Source organism: Peromyscus leucopus, chromosome 4 (genome assembly GCF_004664715.2).
Source record: "Peromyscus leucopus breed LL Stock chromosome 4, UCI_PerLeu_2.1, whole genome shotgun sequence".
Lineage (NCBI taxonomy): Eukaryota > Metazoa > Chordata > Mammalia > Rodentia > Cricetidae > Peromyscus > Peromyscus leucopus.
Genome location: NC_051066.1, coordinates 138442818 through 138463413, shown reverse-complemented (window position 1 = coordinate 138463413; position 20596 = coordinate 138442818). Strand labels below are relative to the sequence as shown.

Sequence of the window (20596 nt, the reverse complement as noted above, 5' to 3'; positions counted from 1 at the left end):
GGGTGCATGGAGATATGGCTACATTCCATTCATGGAGCCTCAGTGACGTATAACAGGGAGTTGTTTCCCAGAAGCAGGTGCTAAAGCACTACCTAGCCCAGAGTTCCTGCCTCATAGCCACTACCTCTGCTTTCTAGAATGTAAATTACCACAGTCACAAGACACTTTCAGCTGCATGTATCTTACCCAGAGGGCCACTAGAGCCCGAACTTACTGTATTCGAACTGACATTTCTTTGAACCTTTTAATTTCCATAGGCTAGGGGAACCTCCAAAATCATCTCTCAAGGTCTCTGTAGTGTACAGGTGTGTTCTGAGTCCCATTTTCCTGGTGATCTTGTGGAGAGTCCTATTTGGTTGAAGTATACATACATGTCTCAGCTCTGTCTGGAGTCCAGTCATAGTAAATATTTTTGTGATATCTGAAGACCATGTTGGAGGTTGAGGAGACACATGGGGAGCTGTCATATTTGTGGATTCTCCCAACATTCTACTATTTAATTACTTCCCCACCTCTCTTAACTTATCCACCTCTCAAGATCTTGGTGTTTGTCTTCCTGTGGAGGCTTAGTAGGGTTGTAAGCAAGGCCCTGGGATTGAACCTCCTACTCTTAAAACACTCCTGTACATATGGGTAGCAAAGACTGAAGTTAGTGGGTTATAAACAATAATAAAAAAGATATGATTTAGAAGGGGTTTGAGGAACATGGGACAAGTTGGAAGGGAAATGGGAATTGATATGATATTTTACTTTATACATGTATGAAATCCTCAAGAATAAAGACAAAAACTTTTAAAGGCTTCTTAGGGCATTTCTCCAAGAAAGGCAGTTCTGTGTAAGAGGAATCCCCACTGTTAGGGAAAGGCAATTTTCTCTCTTTACAGTTCATTTTATGCTCATTAACAGCCCTCTGAGATTAGTGCAGTAATTTCCACTTTATAGATGAGGAGATGGAGGCACAGAGATGAAATGTCCTTGGCCAAGGTCACTTAGCTACAGAGTGCCAGAGTCTGGCTTCCAGCCATGCTCCAACTCTATCATGTGCTTAGGAGAAACAGGATCTATGTGTGTGCCTCAATATTCCTACACTGGAGGGAAACTCGTTGCTGGGTAACAGGCTTCCAACTTCCCTTGACCCCTGTGAGAAGGGGAAAGGCCTCAGGATAAGACTGCCTATAAGAAAGTCATGAAGGTTTTTATATGCATATCTGCACAATTGGGTTGAATAAAAACAGAGAGTGGGGACTGAAGACAGGCCAATGTACAGCTTAGCACTAAGTTTCAGCATGGTTCTTCTGGTGACAGGTCCCAGGCTCTTAAGGGCAAGGCAATTTTTGTGTTACAGTTTTTGTTTTTCTCTAGCATTCTTCTAGGTCTCTCCCAAATTCCCAATGGCTGGGGCCTGCCTCATGTTTATGCTCCTATTCTGACCTATCTCCAATGGTGTCACAGTAGAGAAAATCAAAGGTTTAAGACTTTCTCAGACTATAAATCTCAACCCTGCCTCTTACTGTGTGGCCTGAGGACAATCTTTTCATTTCTCAGAAATTGGGTTTTCTCTGGAGTAGGTCTTCTGATGCTTCCTTAACAGTTGTTGTGAGGTTTATCAAGCCCAGCACATATCTTTCCCATAGCTGTGGTGTTCTGGTCCACTTTTTACCTCTCTTGCATACTAGACATGGGGTGAGACAGTTGCAAATTCAAAGCCTCATTTTGCCACTTGCTAGATTTGTTACTTGATCCAAGTTCCAGGACCTCTCCAAGTCTTGATTTATTCATTTGTCAAATGAGTTGGCAATCCCTTCCTTCTAGCATCATGATTCAGAAAATAAAACAAACATTTCCTGGAAGCTGTTCCATTGATATTTTATTTGTACTTTTAGGCCATACTGGACATCTCAAAAATTGTATTTGACATGGAATATTGTTGTATTTAAGATACTTAATGAAACTATGACCTTAGCCATAGTATTAAATACATCTGCTCTCACTTCCTAATGAGGGAGTAGAGGGCCCCATGAGGTGAATATCTTCCTGCGGTGTGGCGTTGGTTTTGAAGAAGTTCCCAGAGGAGGAGTGTTAGAAAGGTATTACTTGGGGATATATACCAGCAGAGTTTGGGAATCTATACAGATTGAAAAATTCCTGCTGGACAAAAGCTGGAGAGGATGCTAACATTTCCCAGGCAGAGGGTTCCCTCCACTGCTATGCCTGTGTATCTGCAGTCACTGCCACCTGGACCACCCAAAGACACCCAGCCAAGCAGTCATAGCCATGCCCGGTCACAACCCCTGACTGTGAGTCCCACACACTTTGTCTTTCATTCCATATAGGTTCAGCACACTGGGCCCTGAGCAACTTGTCTGATGTCACTTTGACAAAGTCACTTGTTTACTTTTGGGACCCTGGATCTCTTTTGTACAAAGTATCCTGCAGCATGGATGACTGGGCTGAAGAATAAGTGTGAATTCCTCAGTTGAGGAGAGGCCAGAGCTACTGACATAAGCAATATGCACAGCTATGGGATGGCTCGGGCTCCTGTCTGACACACTTGTGAAGTGTGTGCCTTGGCAAAGCTCTGTTATAAGCTACACTTCTCCCATAAAGGTGAGTTAGGGAACTCATTTGGCATCCAGAGCTCCCACCCATAGCCGTCCTTGTCTGTGCCTTGGTGCAGGGGCAGCTATACTCTAAAAGCTCTGGGAACTTGAGGACTGGAAAGGTGACCATATCCTAGTCTATTGCACTGCATAATGATGCTACCCAGAACTGCCATTTATAAGACACTCAGGTGGTGTATAGCATATGAAAGAGGATCATTATTCTTATTACTATTCCTATTGCTATAAAACAAACCCCCAGCTATTTTATATGCTGTGCTTATTAATTCCAGGTGTAACTCTAATAGCTCAGGATATTTCATATGGATCCACCCTCTCCTGCAGTGGGGTTAGCTTCTATTATCACCAATTTATAAATGAAGTAAAATGTACACTCAAAGACATGGCATAACTTGATAATGTCCGTTAAGTATTGTGGTGTTAAATGCCGATCAGATCCCTATCTTCACTATTCTTGTTTGTTTTAATTCGTTTTGCACAAAAATCATCTATTTACCTCATGTAAGGTACGGATTATGAAGTAAGACATGGTCATTGTTATATATGGGGACCGGGGACAAAGTTCGGTGTGTAAAGGGAGGTGAGGAAGAGTGTTGGGGTGCTGCAGACTGGTAGAATGATGTGGAAGAAGTGGAGGGGACAGAAAGAAGAGTGAAGTGTTGCAGGATGCTAGAAAATGATACGTCCTATTATAGGCGAGAGTGGGAAGGTGAATTCAAAGGCCAAGTTCTCGAGGCATTGTGGTCATGCAGATGGATTGGAGGCTGAATGTCTGTCTGTGATCCAACCACTCCAAATTTTGCATCTGCATGGGAGAAGGGGAGGGGGAGCCTCAGCTCCATGAAGAGAGCCTGTAGCTGAGTTAAACACAGAAGGCAGTGTAGAACTCCAGCAGTCATCTGAATCAGCACATCACAGAAATGTGTGCACTTGGGAGCACCCAACAGTTCTCAGTGGAACTCTGATGAAGCCCTAATTTTATATTTTTGTGGCTGGCACATTTCATTGTGAAGGGAATAGGAAAATTTTTACCATATTTATTTTTGTTTTTGTCTTAGATATGTGTGCTTAAGTTTACAAAAAAAATAAATTGATTTAAAGAAAAATTTCATGTAAATTATGCTGCAGGTGGCAAAAGTCACAGGAGACCACGGGGAGATGGAATGCATCCAGAAGAAGAACAACATCTACCTGCTTCCTGTCATCTCCTCAAAACTCTTGTGTCTTGTGTGTATTTCCCAGATCCTGTGCACGGCCCTCAGAATGTGGAGATTGTGGACATTCGGGCCAGGCAGCTGACCCTGCAGTGGGAACCCTTTGGCTACGCAGTGACCCGCTGCCACAGCTACAACCTCACAGTACAGTACCAGTACGTGTTCAACCAGCAGCAGTATGAGGCTGAGGAGGTGATCCAGACTTCTTCCCACTATACCCTGCGGGGTCTACGACCCTTCATGACCATCAGACTGCGGTTGCTGCTGTCCAACCCCGAGGGCCGGATGGAGAGTGAGGAGTTGGTGGTCCAGACCGAGGAGGATGGTGAGTGGGGGAGGCCAGTTTATGGGACTAGAGAAGGTGAAGTAGGCTCAGGGGTCATGCCAGTAAGTTGTGAGGTGTGTGTGTGTGTGTGTGTGTGTGTGTGTGTGTGTGTGTGTGTGTATGTACGTATGTGTACATTCATATGGAGGTTAGAAGTCGATGTTGCAAGTGTCTTCTTTATTTTTTTTTCCATCTGACTTTTTGAGACATGGTCTCTCTTTGGGATTTGGGGCTCACAGATTTGGATAAACTGACTAGTCATCAAGCCTCAAAGATCATCCTACCTTGGTGTTCACAACACTGAGAATATAGGCATGCTCTGCCATACACAGTTTTTATTTGGATTTTGGGAATCTGAACTCAGGTCCTCAGTCTTACACAGGAAGCTGTTTACTGATTCATCCCATCCTCTGTCTTTAATTTTTCCACTGTTCTCAATGTCTCCATAGAAGGGCCTTGTAGACTGTGCAGAGTGTAATTCCGGAGTGGTTATGATGCCATGAGCAGTGACAGCTCTCCCATAAGTATGTGCTCCTGCCCCCGCCATTCTCCCCTCATGTTCTGCCACTCTCCCCAAGACTTAACTCTTCAGATGTCTCCTGGAAAGGGTATTTATCTTATTGTTTAAACCTGTTAAGATTGAAAACTAAACAACTTGATTCTGCACAAATTAAAAGAAAAAAAAACATAGAATAGTTTAAGGCTTAGCATGCACATTGAATGAGCTCAAAGCTGATTATCCACCTGGATGTCCCACAGGCATCTCAAATACCATGTATTGCAAAACGAATTAATGTTCTCTTCTAGGCTGACTTATCTTCTTGTGTTCCTCCTTTCAATGAGCTACATCTGGGAGCTCAAGAGACTAGAAAATCAACCAAGGAATTTCTCCTCCCACCACACCTCCCTGCTCCTCCCCCAACCTCTCCACACCTCTCACCCACTCCATCCCATCCACCCATCCCCTACCCCTTCCCCTTAGTCCACCTCCCCCATCCCACTTCCCCACCCTACAAGGCTCCACAGAGTCTAATTTGTGCTCTGCTTCTTTGAATGGGTCTCCTACCTTGAGAATACTAGAGTGTGGGGCCTTTTTTAAAAAAATAGAATATATAACTACCTTCCTATCTGTCCTTGTCAATGCTATTCCTTCTGTTTAGACTGATACGCCCCTTCATGTCTGCAGGACATATTCCTCTATTGCTATTCCAAGGCTTTACTTAGATTTTACTTTCTCTATAAGTTTTCTTTGCCTCAAATTTCTTGGTTGTTTCATCCCAGGATTCCAGTACAATCCGGATGGAACTCCCCACAGTAGGTATCTAATGTAGGATAGAATTTGGGATTTCTAAGATATAAGAAATACCTAAGAAACACTTACTCTGTGTTGAATTTTGGTTTTCTCCTTGGCCTGGCTAATATATGGCCCTATTAAATTCTCTAGAATCTGACTCAATGTAGATTTGTGTACAAGTGATTAAGGAGAGTTTGGGTAGGGATGGAAAATAGGCCAGCAAGGTAGAAGAAGCTATGTTACAACTTCCGGGAAGGTCCAAGGAGAGCTCTCCAGGGTGGGTGAAATGTCACAGAGGTTCCAAACCAGGGGAGGGATCTGCAGCTTGCCCTAGATCTGGTTCCATTTTTTTTCAAACATGCAAAGCCCCCGTCTCTAACATGGAGAATAGCACTCTTTGAGAAGGTAGACTCTCTGGGCACGTATGCCTGGGGCACCCTCTTTAATCTCTTAGTGCATTGGTTTTCTCACTTAGAGAATGGACTTGATGTTAATACTACCTTGCAGTTTATTGTGAATATTAAAGAGATATTGAAAGCCCAGCAATAGGTTTTCAATAAGCATAGCTATTACATTTGCAACAAATCAGAGGGAAAAAAAATCCTGACCAGAAAGCCTCTGGTACAAAGAACTTAACCAACCAGCTGCTGTGGGACACATCTCCATGCTCTCACCAACCATTTCCTGGTTGTAGAAAGTATATTGAGTATCCTAAAGGATTGGCAGTACACCGGGGTCCTGACTGAGGAAGCAGGGTGGTGGTCACAGAGTGGTCAGTGATTACTATTCCCAGGCTGTCCCATAGTGCTAGCAGGGGAAGCCTTTGTTTACAAACCATCATGATACAACCAAGGAGCAACTCAGAGGGAACCCTTCTCAGGTGTTCCCTCAGCCCCTTTGAACTGCAGGATGAGAATGACCTCCATCTGCAGCAGCAAGTTCCATGTGCTTTAAGCTGTGTCTTGTCTTCTCCCTTTCTCATTTTTACCAAGAGAAAAATAAATAAACCACAAAGCCTTTATCAAAACAATGTGGAAACAGCAGTGCTTTGAAATTAAATTTATAGTAAACATCATTAATAAAACATCAATTCCTGCTTCAGGAGATGTGTGGACATTTTCATATTAAAGACACCATCATATAAGACACCCTTCCTTGGTCTGTAGCTCTTCTGAGGCCATAGCTCAGAAACTGCTGGAAGGTTTCAGCGGGGTGTGGAGACTCTTCGGCAGTTTGTGTTTGTCTTTGTTTGTTGAATTGCCTCAATATGTTTCTCAGGCTACTCTTAAACTCTTGGCTGAAGTCATCTTCCAGCCTCAGCCTCTTGGGTATCGAGAACTAAGGCATGCATCAAGACCACTGTGGACAACTCCTGTAGGTCAGAGCCAGGTTCCCTTCTCCCTGGAGGGAAAAAGCTTTGGCTCCTTTTCTTGAAAAGTCATTCACAGTGAGAGTATACTGAGGTTGGAGCAGAGCAGGGATCCTTACCTGAAACTCCCTCCAGGAGCCAGAGAGCAACCTCCCAGATTGGGCTCATGGAATTTGTGTTGCTCTCACCTGCCCTCAAAATTTTTGAGGGGGAAGGGTTCAGGATCAGTCATTTTAGCACCAATTACCTTTGAGGGTCCACAGAATAATTGCTAGAGAGCAGCTCCTGTCCCTGAGATACTAGGCTTTATCAGGAAAACAGCTGTTGATAAAGACAGTGGACTTTTACTTTGTTGTTTTCTACAAATATCTCATATCTTCGTGGTCATCATCCAACTTTAGCCAAACTGCAGCTAAGTGTGTGAAAATGTAACACAGGGAGTCTTAGAGGGTGCAAACCACATGACATGAAGTTGGGGAGAGGTGAGGAGGGATGGGGGTAGACCTGAGAGGAGTTGGGGGAGGGGCATGGATAAATATTATCAAAATACATTGTGTGAATGTATAAAATTCTCAAAGAATTAATAAAAATATTATAGTATGAAAGAAATTGTGGCATTTATCCTATTAGTTCTTCAGTGTACATAGTTTAAAAGTCAAGATATTCTCATATATATCCAAAATATTATACAACATCTAAGAAAGTTTACATAAGCTTAAAATGACTCAACACAAGCCATCAAGAAGGCTTAGTGCAATGGTTCTCAACCTGTGGGCCATAACCCCTTTGGGGGATCACATATCAGATATCCTTCATATCAGATATTTACATCATGACTCGGAAAAGTAGCAAAATCACAGCAATGAAATAATTTTATGGTTCAGGGTCACCACAATATAAGAAAGGGTCACAGTATTAGGAAGGTTGAGAACCACTGGCTTAGTGGATAAAGGCATTTCCACCAAGCTTCACAGCCCAAGTTTGATCCCTGAGGTCCACACAGAAGAAGAGACCTTAACCCTGGAGAGTTATCCTCTGACCTCTACTTTCATGCCATGATACATGCACATGCACAAAACACAAATGCACACCCCTCACACATATGCATGTGATTTATCTGTATATATTTATATATACAAAATAAGTAAATAATATAATTAAAATAGCCCAACATACTGTTCATTTCATACTTCTTCTAATGTTACACTTAACTCTGTATAATAAAATCAGGATGCAAGATAATTTCCATTAAAGCATTAAAAGATAGTAGTGTGTATTTCTCATTCTATCTTTCCAAGGGTCATGTAAAGTCTGGGAGCCCCTCTGTGGTGATGTTACATGTAGTTGATCAAGATGGAAAACACCCATGGAGACTATATATATAGCATGGAGGTCCCTAGGACGACTGTGGCTTATAATAAATTTCGGTTTAACTCAGTTATTGAAAAAAATAGCCAAATGAATGGAAACACATGAACTATGAACCAAAGGCTGAGGGGCTTCCAGCTGGATCAGGCCCTCTGAATAGGTGAGACAGTTGATTGGCTTGATCAGTTTGAGAGGCAACTAGGCAGTGGGACCAAGTCCTGTGCTCATTGCATGAGTTAGCTGTTTGAAACCTGGAGCTTATGCAGGGACACTTGGCTCAGTCTGGGAGGAAGGGACTGGACCTGCCTGGACTGAGTCTACCAGGTTGATCGCAGTCCTCGGGGGAGGATTTGCCCTGGAGGAGGTGGGGATGGGGGGTAGGCTGGGAGTAAGGGGGAGGGATAGGAGGGGGGATAATAGGGGAACCTGTGGCTGATATGTAGAACTGAATGGTATTGTAAAATAAAATAAAATAAAATAAAATAAAAATAAAAATGGAAAACACCACATTATAAATACATATAAGACATGTAAATATTTACACAAGATATAAACACATATAAATATATATTTCCCTCTTATAAAGTTCCTCTTTTGTGACACTTTGGGATGATGTAAGTGCCCTGTGATCATCCCAAATCTTTACTCAATGATTTAAGTACTTCTTCATAATCCTTACCTAAATTGGTTGTTACATTGATACTTTGTAATCTGCCATCTTGTCTACACTTACTGGTTAGCATGTTTCTTCATAGAAGAGTTTTTCTCCCATCTTCCTCCCTGTGTCTAGGATTCTTACTAGTTCACAAAGCAGGTTTTGACTCAGTGTACTAAGCTTCATCACCATCCTTATTTTCTTGTTGCCTTAACCATGGCTAGAAAGAATCCCTTCAAGTTATCCCTCAGTCCTTATAATAGATCCTTGTTAGTCATCCTCTTTTCTGGCATGATGCAATGTTCCAGACTGTCTGTGATGTCCCTACTCCAGACACAAAGGCCATCACTTATCTAAAAACTTCTGCTCTGGGCTCTAGGACAGGTCCTAGGTATGTTCCATGGAGCAGCAATACCACTAGCTGCTTCCAGAAGATAGAGCTGAGGGATATAATTCACCTGTTTTAAATCATGAGCCCATCCTGACTGAAACCTAACACCTCCAGATACGTCTGCACACCTCACAAATGTATTCCAACAGCGAGGGCCCTGATTCTCTACATCCACCTGTCTAGTCACTTGCACCATCCCCAACTGTACCAGCTCGCCAGCAACTGGTGAACCTACTCACAGAACATTTTCATTTCTCTGCACTAAACACTGCACTGTTTCAAATGCACAGTCAAAACACTGTGTTCAAACATTCCGAGTTTCTATCTATATGATCTTAGTATTAATTTGATAGCCAATTAAGGTTCTTTTAATGTTAAGGTTTTCCTTCATTTATGTTTTGAAAAATAAATGTTACTGCTTCCAACACACATGTCAATTGCTTCTTTAAAAAGTCAAAACTGTATGTCACAAAAGAGTCATTCTGAGAAATAACTGCCACAGTCTATTCTTTTGTATTCTTTAGTTCATACCTGAAAGACCGACATTTTCAATATAAAACACCACATTTTGTTATTTGTTTTCTATTTAGTGTTGCTTGAATATATGTTTTAGGCCTGACTACTTGATATTGAGTAACCAATTATGAGGCTCATGCCTGGGGAAGACTGAGTCCCTCCCTCAGCAGCCATTGGTTGACTGTAGCTTCTAGGGGTGGAGCCATATGAGATTACTCCATCCATGTTGGCATGTTAGTTTGTATTGTCATTGTGCAGACTGCTGGGATTTCGTGGCTGTAGCGTCCTGTGATATATAGAAGACACTATTCATACCAGGTGTCCTGGTGCTCTGACCCCTCATCCGTGTGTTTCCTGAGCCTTAGACGCATGGGTCGTGTTATAGGTACATCAGCTGGAGCTGATCAGTTCTTTTCTGCTTTTGGACCAATTGTGCTTCCATCAGCCACAAAGATAAAACTTCTTCTGTGAAGGACAAGAGCTACATTTATATTTCACTTTTAAATTATTCTTTCATTTCCATTTTCTATAGTTTATTTAACAAAAAACAATCTTTTTCCTCTTTCTCCTCCTCCCCCTCCTTCTGTCTTCTCCTTATCTTCTTCCTCTTCTCTCCTTTTCTCCACTTCCCAACTCCATTGAGATCATAGTCTTCCACATGCTGGGACTGCTGAGTGACTCAAGGTCCCCTTTCCCTTCTATCTACTTAATATTTAAACTATGAAATAATGTATACATCACCTGTGTTTATATTCACTTTCTATGTCCTAGAAAACATTCTGTATCAAAAATTACCCATTCTATTAATACTTTCATGGTGCTCATGGATGTGTGGATAGATGTGCCTGAGTGTCCCATGGGAGTTGTTTCAATTATGTTCTATGACCTACTTTTTTCATCTAAGTCATCTTATGTCCCTCCATTTCAGGTATCATATTTACTGGTTGATTGGTCACTTGTTATAAAGAGGTATATTGTAGTCATACTGAAGCAAATAGCCTTGTTGTGTATGTTGTTAGGTGTTTGTGGAGATGTATTTTCAGGTAAATTCTTCACGGTAAGGATTGCTGAAGTCAAAGGGTAAATGCACAGTCAATTAAAATCTCCTTTAGAGAAGACCTATCATTTTTCATTTTCACAGGTAATGTGTACCGATTTAATCTTCACACCAAATATGAAAGAACAAGCAGCATTTTCCCTGTTGTATAATAAGGGAATGTAATTTTAACAATACATAAAAATGTAATTGATTATAATAAGTAACAGTATAAAATATATTAACATAATTGATATTTGATATGTTTAACCACATCTAATAGGTATATTATCCTAATGTGGCAAAACAGGTTTAAACTCAAAATGCTTTCATGTAAGGAAAAGTATCAAAGCTCAGTGCCTTAATTTTGTGTGCAGTTCTTTTGAGCCTACTCACCTGGTTTCTTATGTAAGCCAGAAGGAAGATGCACATTGTCAGGATAGGTACATCTACACTAACAAGTGGTGGCATGTAAGGCCTGCTAAGAGGGAACGTGTAATAGGAAATAACAACAGGGCGGATGTAATGCAGTGCAGAGTTGGACAGTAAGGATAAACACACGGTACCTTAGGAGGTCCTCACAGCCCCATTTCACTTCAGCTTATTGCACCGTAGTGATTGTAAAGATGGCCTTGCAGTATTGTGAGTGACAGGAAGAAATGCACTTCTGTTTTTCATATGTCTACAGAGACTTAGGCTTTGTGCTCATACTCTTATTCTTGTAGTCTATTGCCAAACACCATGATGCAAGCACTGTTGACATTGTTGTGCAGGTGAGGAACTCAAACATCTCCAAGTCTTCCTTGTGTTGTCTTCCCTGACCATGTGTTATGAAAGCTTGGAGCTGGCTGAAGCCCCCCAACACTCTTCCTGACTTTCTCTGTCTCTGTGTCATACTTCTTTAACTTATTATCTTTCCCTCTAAAGGAATGTAAGATTGGTGAAAATAAAGACTTCATTTGGTTTTGGTCCCTGAAGGATATTTCCCAGTAAGAAGAAGAACATTGATCCATAGTGTGTGCTTATAAACCATTGGGTGAATGAATGAATTAAAAAGAATGAGCATCTGACATCAAAGTCCATGCCCCTTTTATGATAACATGCTGTTAATGAATGGACAACATTGCATATATTGAGGGCCTTTATGTGTCCTTAGGTGCAATCAAAGCTCACTTGTCCTGGCTTGCTAAAGCTGACCATTGGAAGCTCTTCTTGCCTCCAAGTTTGGTAACACATTCACTGCTTGAAATCAAGCATGGCTGGAAAATTCACACCATGGAAATTAGAAAATAAGTTATTCTTTTCTTCCTAGAAAACCTGTGGCAAAATATTTAGTAGCATACCATTATTTTCCTCAATTAAAGGTTGTTTTGATGTCTTGAGCTATGAAGATTCATCTGGAAGAAATAATTTCCTTCCAATGAAGCTATAAAATATGAGTAGATTGAAATTTTTATCCAACTTTTCTCTGTAATATTGGTGAAATTATTAAGGCCACTCCACATAGTTAAAAGGGAGGTTTATTTTGTGGGGTAACTTACAAATGAAGGGATAAGCTACAGGGTCTGGGAAAGGTGTAGCACAGTCTGGTGGTGTTCTCTGGAGAACTCTGCTTGGTCTACCTCCAGCATCCAGGGTCCAGGAACCAAGAGAGCTGGCACATCCATATCTTGGGTCTTCAGGGTCCTCTCTCAGCTCCGCCTTGTAGGCCTGACAGTTACCGAAGCCTCAGTGGCAGTTGGAACTTCCAGATCAAAACTAGAATGGCTACCCACTATATCTCCCCCATTTGTCTAAATAAGAAGGTTCTAACCTAATACAAGACAATATACAAAGGAATGGTTATCAAATATTGTCCAGGAGTAATGAGGGATAATGACCTAGATAAGATGGAACTACAACCAATGCAAACAATATCAAGCAAGAAACACATACTAAAATCCAGAGAAGTCTAGAGTGTAGGTAAATGGCATGTTACAAAGGTGTCCTATCCTAAAGAACCTGAATCTAATACTTAATATGTTCTAAGATTATATATATATATATATATATATATATATATATACTAAGTTGTAACTATAACTGCTAGTCTTCAACCCATCAAAGACCTGAGAAGGAATAGAATGGTATCTGAGAAATGGAAGATGGATGCAAGCAACTTTCGGGAATCTTGGAAGAGTAGACCGAGACAGCTGGCAGCCTGGACAGTCACCTAATGCTTCTCAGCATTGTTGGTGCATTCAAATTGGCTGCAGGCTTAGAGTATCTGGCAGACCATTTTCAGAAGCAAGAATTCTGAAAGACCATCTTACCCTGTCTTGGCAGAGTACAGTGGTCGCTTTCCTTGTGTCCCGCTTGCCCAGGAGGACAGCACTTGTATGTCAGCAGTTGAGGCAAGGGCAGTTCATTGCCCATTAGGCCATTTTGTGCCAAGAAGACAAACTTCCAAATGGAAATGTCTTAGAAGCCCAATGTTCTCTCGAGATCAAATTGGTGCTGCCAGGAGCGATTGTGTCTCACTTCAACAGAATTCTAAGTTATTTAAATGTCATATTCTCTAGGTCTATGAAGTGTTTGAAGATTACCTGTCCCCTCGACCTATGTATCTGTAAATCTGGATAACCTAACTAACATAACTATAGAGATGACAAGCATAGGTGACTATAAATCTTTAAGTCTTATCTACCTAAATAACCTAAGGATTAAGGCTTCATGTAAACAAGGTAAACAATCTATAAGCAAATGTATGGTAAAGGACAATGACTTCAAAATTGTGACAATACACAAGATATTTGTAACAGAGGTAGGAATGCATAGTGCAATATGCAATATGACAATAATCTTAAATATATATCAATGTACAGAATATCTTAAACAGAAGTAGAACATACATACAGTATAACAGATATAAATTTACATTTGTATCAAAATACAAATATTTCAAATAAGAGTAGAAATATATGTACATTATAACAAATATAGTTCTGTATTTGTATCAATATACAAATTATCTTAAATAGGAATATAAAAATAGTTTACATTTGTATCAACATGTAAGAATCCAAAAACAGTGCAAATTATCTAAGGCTGCTATTTTACTAAATTTGTTTACTAGTATATACAATAATCTGCCATAATATCTTATACCTACCCATTCCATTTCTTTTCCCCTTTTTTGAGACACTTTTTCTTTTCTTAAGGAGAATACTGAATTTAATATTTTCTTCCACCCCCAACCCTATAACCATCATCCATAACAGAGAAATATAAAACCATAGGGAGAAAGGGCATTGTTTTCTTAGAATTGCTTCCTGCTGTTTAGGGGGTGATGGTATCTCTGTTGGGTACTGTAAGAAAGCTCAGATAGTTAAATCTTGGTTAGACTAACTGTAGATTCCGCAGCAAGTCTCAGAGTAATGGGTAAGATTGTCTGAAATTCTGGCAAGAAGTGTAGTATGATGATGATTACCATGGCATCATTCTGGATGATGGTAGAGTTGTTTTAAAACAGTGTTTGAACACTGTGTGAATTATTACGATGAATGTCAAAATGGTACAGGCCAGATATGCCTTAGGAAGGTTGTGTATTTCCAGGAAAATGTCATTCATCATACAGGCAAAAAGGTTTTTAAATTCTTGTGAGGTAATGTTGTCGGCCATATTATAAGCATTACTCAAAACTCATTAGTCAGTTTTAAGGTATAAAATTATCAAGTACTTTTACTTAAAATAAGATGCTGGTTTGCCTATCTTACCTTTCTGTGGTTTTGGGAGGTTTAGTAGCACTTTTTTAGGCAGCAGGAAGCATTGGTATAGCTCCAAAGCAGGTCCTGTTGAATGCCTTGGCTGGCGGCAGAGTGAGCACAGGCATTAGGCAGTTCTTCAGATGACTCCCTGGAGCTTCAGGGTGTAGAGAGTTCCAGACCGCTCTAAGCCCCTCTCTGCCTCTACAGACAGGAGGTCTGCCAGCAGGCACGGCTCCAAGCCCTCTCTGTGCCTAAGTAGGGTGCCGCCAGGGACAGTGCCTTGTCTATTTTAACTAGGTGAAATTGTGGAAGCCTTGGGCTAGGGTGGGGAGCTGGCACTCAAGGAGGAGGGGGAATGCCTCACTCATAGGGGTTTCGCTGGTCTGGAGGTTCAACTTGCCTTGGAGCTGAGACCGGATTAGCTCGTTTTCAGAAATGAAACTGTATAGGTTTTTCCTGGTTTTATGGAGCTCTGCATGGCAGTACCCTGCAGCTTCCTGCCAGCTGGGGAGAAAGATGAGGGTGGGAGCCACCCAGCCTTTGGAATTTGCCCCACGTTGGGCACCAGATACACTACACTGTAAGACTCCCTTGTACACACTGGCATTTGCTGAAGTCTTTGCTGATCAGTTTGATTTTTAAGTTAGTTCTGGGCCTCTTTATAAGGGACAGTCAATCTGCCTAGCAGCCAGTGAGACCCCTGGAATGGAGGAGTGAAAATGTGGCCTAGATGAGGAAAGGAGGGGAAACCCCAGCTCCCCATTCCATGGCTCTGCGCTTTCCCCTGTGTAACTTTCATGCTTTCCATGACTGTCTCCCAAGTTCTCCATTGTGAACCGATTTAACAGACATACAAAAGAAGATGGTAAAGAAAAAAGAGAGGAGAAGACACAGGGTATACAAGATGGAAAGGGGACAGCGAAATAAGGGAAAACAGACAAGGGATGGAGAGACTTCCTTTGACAGCAATCTGTTCTCTTTCCTGTTGAAATGAAAATCCCCCTTAAATTACCACCTGACTTTAAAGCATAAGAAAACATCTGGTTTAATTACAGTGAATTTACATGAACCTACTGACAAGAAGCACAGTTAAAATTAGCAATTTTAGTGTGCTTTTTTTTAAGCGAATGAAATTATAAAGTAATTAACCTTTGTTGTAGAACTCTGTCAAGAGGATGGAAAGTTCCATGCTGTGACAGAAGAAGAAATGAAATTGTGGACAAGGGAAATGTGAGTTCATTAAAGAATTATACAGAATTTAAACAAAAGAGTGGAAGGGAGGCACAGGATTAGACGATATGACAAAAAGAAGTCTCTCAAAACAGCAGTCTTTTGAGGGAGGGAGGGAGAGAGAGAGAGAGAGAGAGAGAGACCCAGTTTCATCAAATGAAAGTCATTCTACTACATTCTAAAGGACATTCTGACCTACAGAAGCAGTAATGGGTTGGGAGGGAAGAGCCCTGGCCTGGTGATGAGACATCTTGACCATGGCTGTGACACCTGGCTGATGTAATCACCTTTCAGCCCCCAAAGTACAAACCCACAAGGTGATGGGAGAATGGAGCATATACTCAGAAGTAGAAGGATGTGAGCTGGATCCAACTCTCATTCTCACCTTGTTAGGACACCTTGTTTAAAATATACGTATTCTAAGCATATAACCCCCCACACACACATGTAAAATGAGATCGATAGTACCAGCAGGCTTCTAAAATACATACTACTGAGTAAGCAACATTCAGTGCAGAGATGCAGATTTGGTCAAAGAGAATAAAAAAACTGAGTGTTAATCCTTAAACAGGATATCTCTATCACCATCACAGTCCCACTCACATCCTTTGTCCTCAACACTGCTGTGACATGCTGTCTTCTGGACATGACATGACACTCATGAACTCAAAGCAGGTGTAGTTATCTGCACAAAATCAAGCCAGCTAACATTCTGACATTAATGGGGCGGAGGTGGTACTCTCTAGACCACACCTCTTATTAAAGTGCTATTAGCAGTTGATAGCTGATGTACAAAGGAAGACCATTCTCCTTTGTGAAGGTGTGGTGACGGCTAGGTTTCTCATGACTCTACATCCATATGGTGACAAGAGGGAGGGAAAGAGGAAGAGGGAAAAGGATAGGAGGTAGCAGCAGTGGCAGCATACTTGAAGTTGTAAGGAGCATGTGTTGGGGAATTTGGAAGGATCTGGATAAGGAAAGTGGGAGTGTGATCTTCTTTCATTGTACACATGTACAAAATTCTTAAGAATAAAGAAAATATATGTTACAAAGATATACTCCACAGATGTCTGCACACAAAGCCCTCAGCTGTGCTAAGTGGTGAGGAGCCAGCATCAGACAGAGAATATAACTCTTCATTGAAAAAAAAAAACAGGCCAAAGGTTTATGCATAATTTTTCCTCACTGTGACAAGTGATGACTTTTAAACAGCTTCCAACCTTTATTTATTTATTACAAACATCTCAACTTGACCATGACCTTTCCTCTTTCACTCCTTCAAGTTCTGTAGGTACAAAACTTCAACCCCACTGGAATGACCCTCCTCTCTGCCTTACCTCTTCTTCCCTCCCAGGTTACTGGCCAGTCATTCCAGTGCCTCTCTTGCATCCTTTCTCAACATCTCAGCCTGGTCCTCATTTCCATATATGTGGAACACCATTCCAGGGAATTCTTCACCTGTGTGGACCCTCCTTTTGTAGCTGACTGCACACCACCCTTCCAGTTGTGCCAGCTGAAGTCAGGCACACCGCTGGAGCATGTCCTAAAAACTGTCCAGAAGCAGCATTGTTTCCCTGGTTAATTCATTCTTTCTACTCTCTACAGAATAATTATCCCTATCTTCAGACCTCTGTCACCTCCATATTGCTGTCACGCTTAGTTGATAACCTTGTCTACAATACTCAGGAGACTGAAGACATTTGATACTTCTTGACCCACATAATGCCCATATATTCATCTCCCCTCCCATTTCTAGGGATAAAACATTTGTTTTCTAAGTGAAAACCAATTTCTCTACTTAATGTGTCAAATCCTACTTCCCATTGCCTAAGGGAAGTCATTACTCTAGTGCTGGTCTACAACAAAATGCTCTGCTATAAATGATTATTACACTTTGTATGGAAGCTTTATTTTTATCATCTTTAAAAAGATAAAGGCAAGATTGCCCAGTCTTCCAGCTACTGTTCCATCCACTGTTTTCTATATGACCATTTTCCCCTTTGGAATTTCATGAATACACCCAACCAAAGTAGCCCAAATCCAGATCATTTCTCCAACGATCTTCTGAAATCACCTGTTGATTTACATTTTCTGTTATTGTGATAAAATTTCATGATGAAAGCAACTTAAGAGACAAGTAGTTTGTTTTGGTTCCCATTTGTAGGTAATAACACCATGGCAGAGAAATCACAGCAGCAGGAGCTTGAAGCATTGGTTGCATTACATCCACAATCAAGAAGAAGAGAACAATAGACATGTCTGCTCTCCTCATTTTCTCCTTTTCATACACTCCAGGATCTTGGCCCAAGGAATAGTGCCACCATAGTAGACAGACATTCCTACCTCAATTAACCTAATCATGAGGATCTGCCACCGGCACATCCAGAATTCGTCTTCTAGGTTGTCCTCAATCTTATCAAGCTGACAGTTGGGATTAACCATCACTCCTGTGATCTTGATGAATTCAACTATCATTATCCCAAGAGTCAGATCTTATTTAGTGAGCTGTTACTATTAGGCATGGTTGGCTGACCCATCCTCCTTAAAACTCCATTTTCTGGTTAGTTTCCAGGTTATCACACATTTCTAGACACCCCTCTCTCTTAGAAACTCCCTTTCTCTCATGTCTGTCTTTTAAACATCTCAGCTTTATTGACTTACATTTTTGAGACTCCTTCCCATTATTCCTGAACCAAAGCCTGGCTGGACCTAAAAAAGAGGCTTTGTAGATCACACGGATCTCTTTGGCAGTCATTCCATTCTGCACTTGCAGCAGGAAAGTATCCAGCAACAACATATACATGATGGGGTATGACAATTTTTCCAATAAAATTTCATTTACAAAATCGAGCAGCTGGCTGGATTTGTATCAAGGGCCACAGATTGCTGACTGTGGATCTATTTATTTACCTAATTATTTCTGATCCCTTGGCTTTAAAAATCCACACACAAGCTAATAATTTTTCTAATTGATGTCTCCAGGCCAGACCTCTCTCCAACCCTCCAGAGTGATTTATTCACCTGCCAGCTCAACCTCCTCACTTGGATTGCTCTGGTCCTTTGGAATGAAACATCCCAAATAGAGGGAGGTGGTCATCACTCAACCAACATCAACCTCCTCCTCCCCACTGTTTTCTCTATCTTCATTAGTAGCACTATGTTTTATTAGTGGCTCCCCACTTTTGTCAGAATGAGGCCCTGGGATGCACAGCTCTGGGGAACCCCTTCATATTATGTTATCTGTCATTGGTGCCCCCAGCTTTGTACCAAGTGACAACAGTTGAGCTCACTCTCTACATCTGACTCATCAGCATTATTCCTTAGCTCTGCCTTCAATGCAGTAGCACAGAGACATTGACCAACCTATCCCATTGCTTGTCCACAACCTCTACTTCTGGCTCTCTGGTTCCAGCTGGTGTGATTGCCAGTGCAATTATGTGTACAGTTATTTGGTCTTCAGCTTCAGCCCTGGCCTCTGCATGCTGTTCTCTACAATGTAGCCGGACTGCTTTTTAACCATGAAGAAAATCACCTCCACCTTCTGCTCTAAGCCCTTCTGATCTTTCTCATGCTATTGAGATAAGTAACCCCATAGCATATAATGCCCCAAAGTCACTAGGAGTCCCAATTCTGTTTGTTCTGACTTCATCCCCTACTTCTGTCTCATTTCATGAATCCAATCATTTGGCTTCAATTTTTACCAAGCATGCCCCTGCCTCAGGGTCTTTGTACTTCTCAACCCTCTGACTACAATGACCTTCTACCAAATAAACAGGGCTACCTCTTTGACCCCCATCAGGTCTTCATTCCTGTTTAGAATTTAAGAGCTCTTCACAGCCAGTTTCATTTAAATGTGGAAGCCTCTTATAGGACACTTTGTCTCTCTTCCATGCTTCATGTATCCCTTTAGCATTTACCGGCTGAAACACTGCATTTATACTTTTATTATGTATATTTTCCCAAATAGAATGCACTCCACAGAGACAGAGTTCTTCTCTCTGTTTTGTTTACCTTTACAATGCAAGTACTTAGAACAGTTCCAACTAGATAATACACACACATTAATATGTTATCAAATCAATGAATCCTGAGACCTAAGAGACAAAGTAAATTTTACAATTATTTATCAAAGAAATCAGAAGATCACTGTTAGAGCTGTTTAGCATCCTTGGTAAGCCATGAGAAGATATGACTTCTGCAGTTAGCAACATGGTATCATTCTGGAAAAGAAGACTGAGGTAAAGACACATTGCAAATAGGAACAATTTTAACTGGATCTGCAGAATTCTAAGTGTGATATTCAACCTCTATTATAGCAGCTCAGTGGGATCCTGGGGAGGGACAACCACACAGTGCACTTATTTTGTGCCAGGCACCTTGCTAAGTACCTAATGATGTTGAAAGAGTAAATGTTCACGACAAACTATGAAGAAGATGCTGGTTACATACCCTCCTTAAAGCAAGGAATGTTCCACCTAAAGATGTTAAGTAACTTGCCCCAGGTTAGACATCAGACAAGTACAAACAAAATACAAACCCTGGCAGTGTGGGTCCAACCCATGGTCTGAGCCATTTCCCAGTTGTACCTTATAGGTCCAAGTGATGAAAATATGAGTTTTGATTTGAAATGGTGATCTGATCACCTTTCTTAAGATGCCTTCCCCCCAAAATAGAGACCGATGCCTTTAAACTTAGCATGAGTACCGAAAAAGAATGTAACACAGCTATACTGGAAGAAGTTAATGCAGAGTTACATGGAAAGCCAATCCCTGGACACTAGGGCTAAAGGCAAGGATGGATTACTAAGAGCTCAATTCCAGATGCCAGGCCA

General features: G+C 41.2%; 1 protein-coding gene across 11 annotated transcripts in view; it reads left to right on the top strand.

Moving 5' to 3' along the window:
* Ptprt (protein tyrosine phosphatase receptor type T) overlaps positions 1-20596 on the top strand; it is a 1105165-nt gene that overhangs the window by 693077 nt on the left and 391492 nt on the right. For all 11 annotated transcript variants that reach the window (XM_028868606.2, XM_028868602.2, XM_028868605.2 and 8 more), the window contains exon 8: positions 3864-4160. In XM_028868606.2, coding sequence (XP_028724439.1) covers positions 3864-4160 — 297 coding nt within the window. The remainder of the gene's footprint in view (positions 1-3863; positions 4161-20596) is intronic.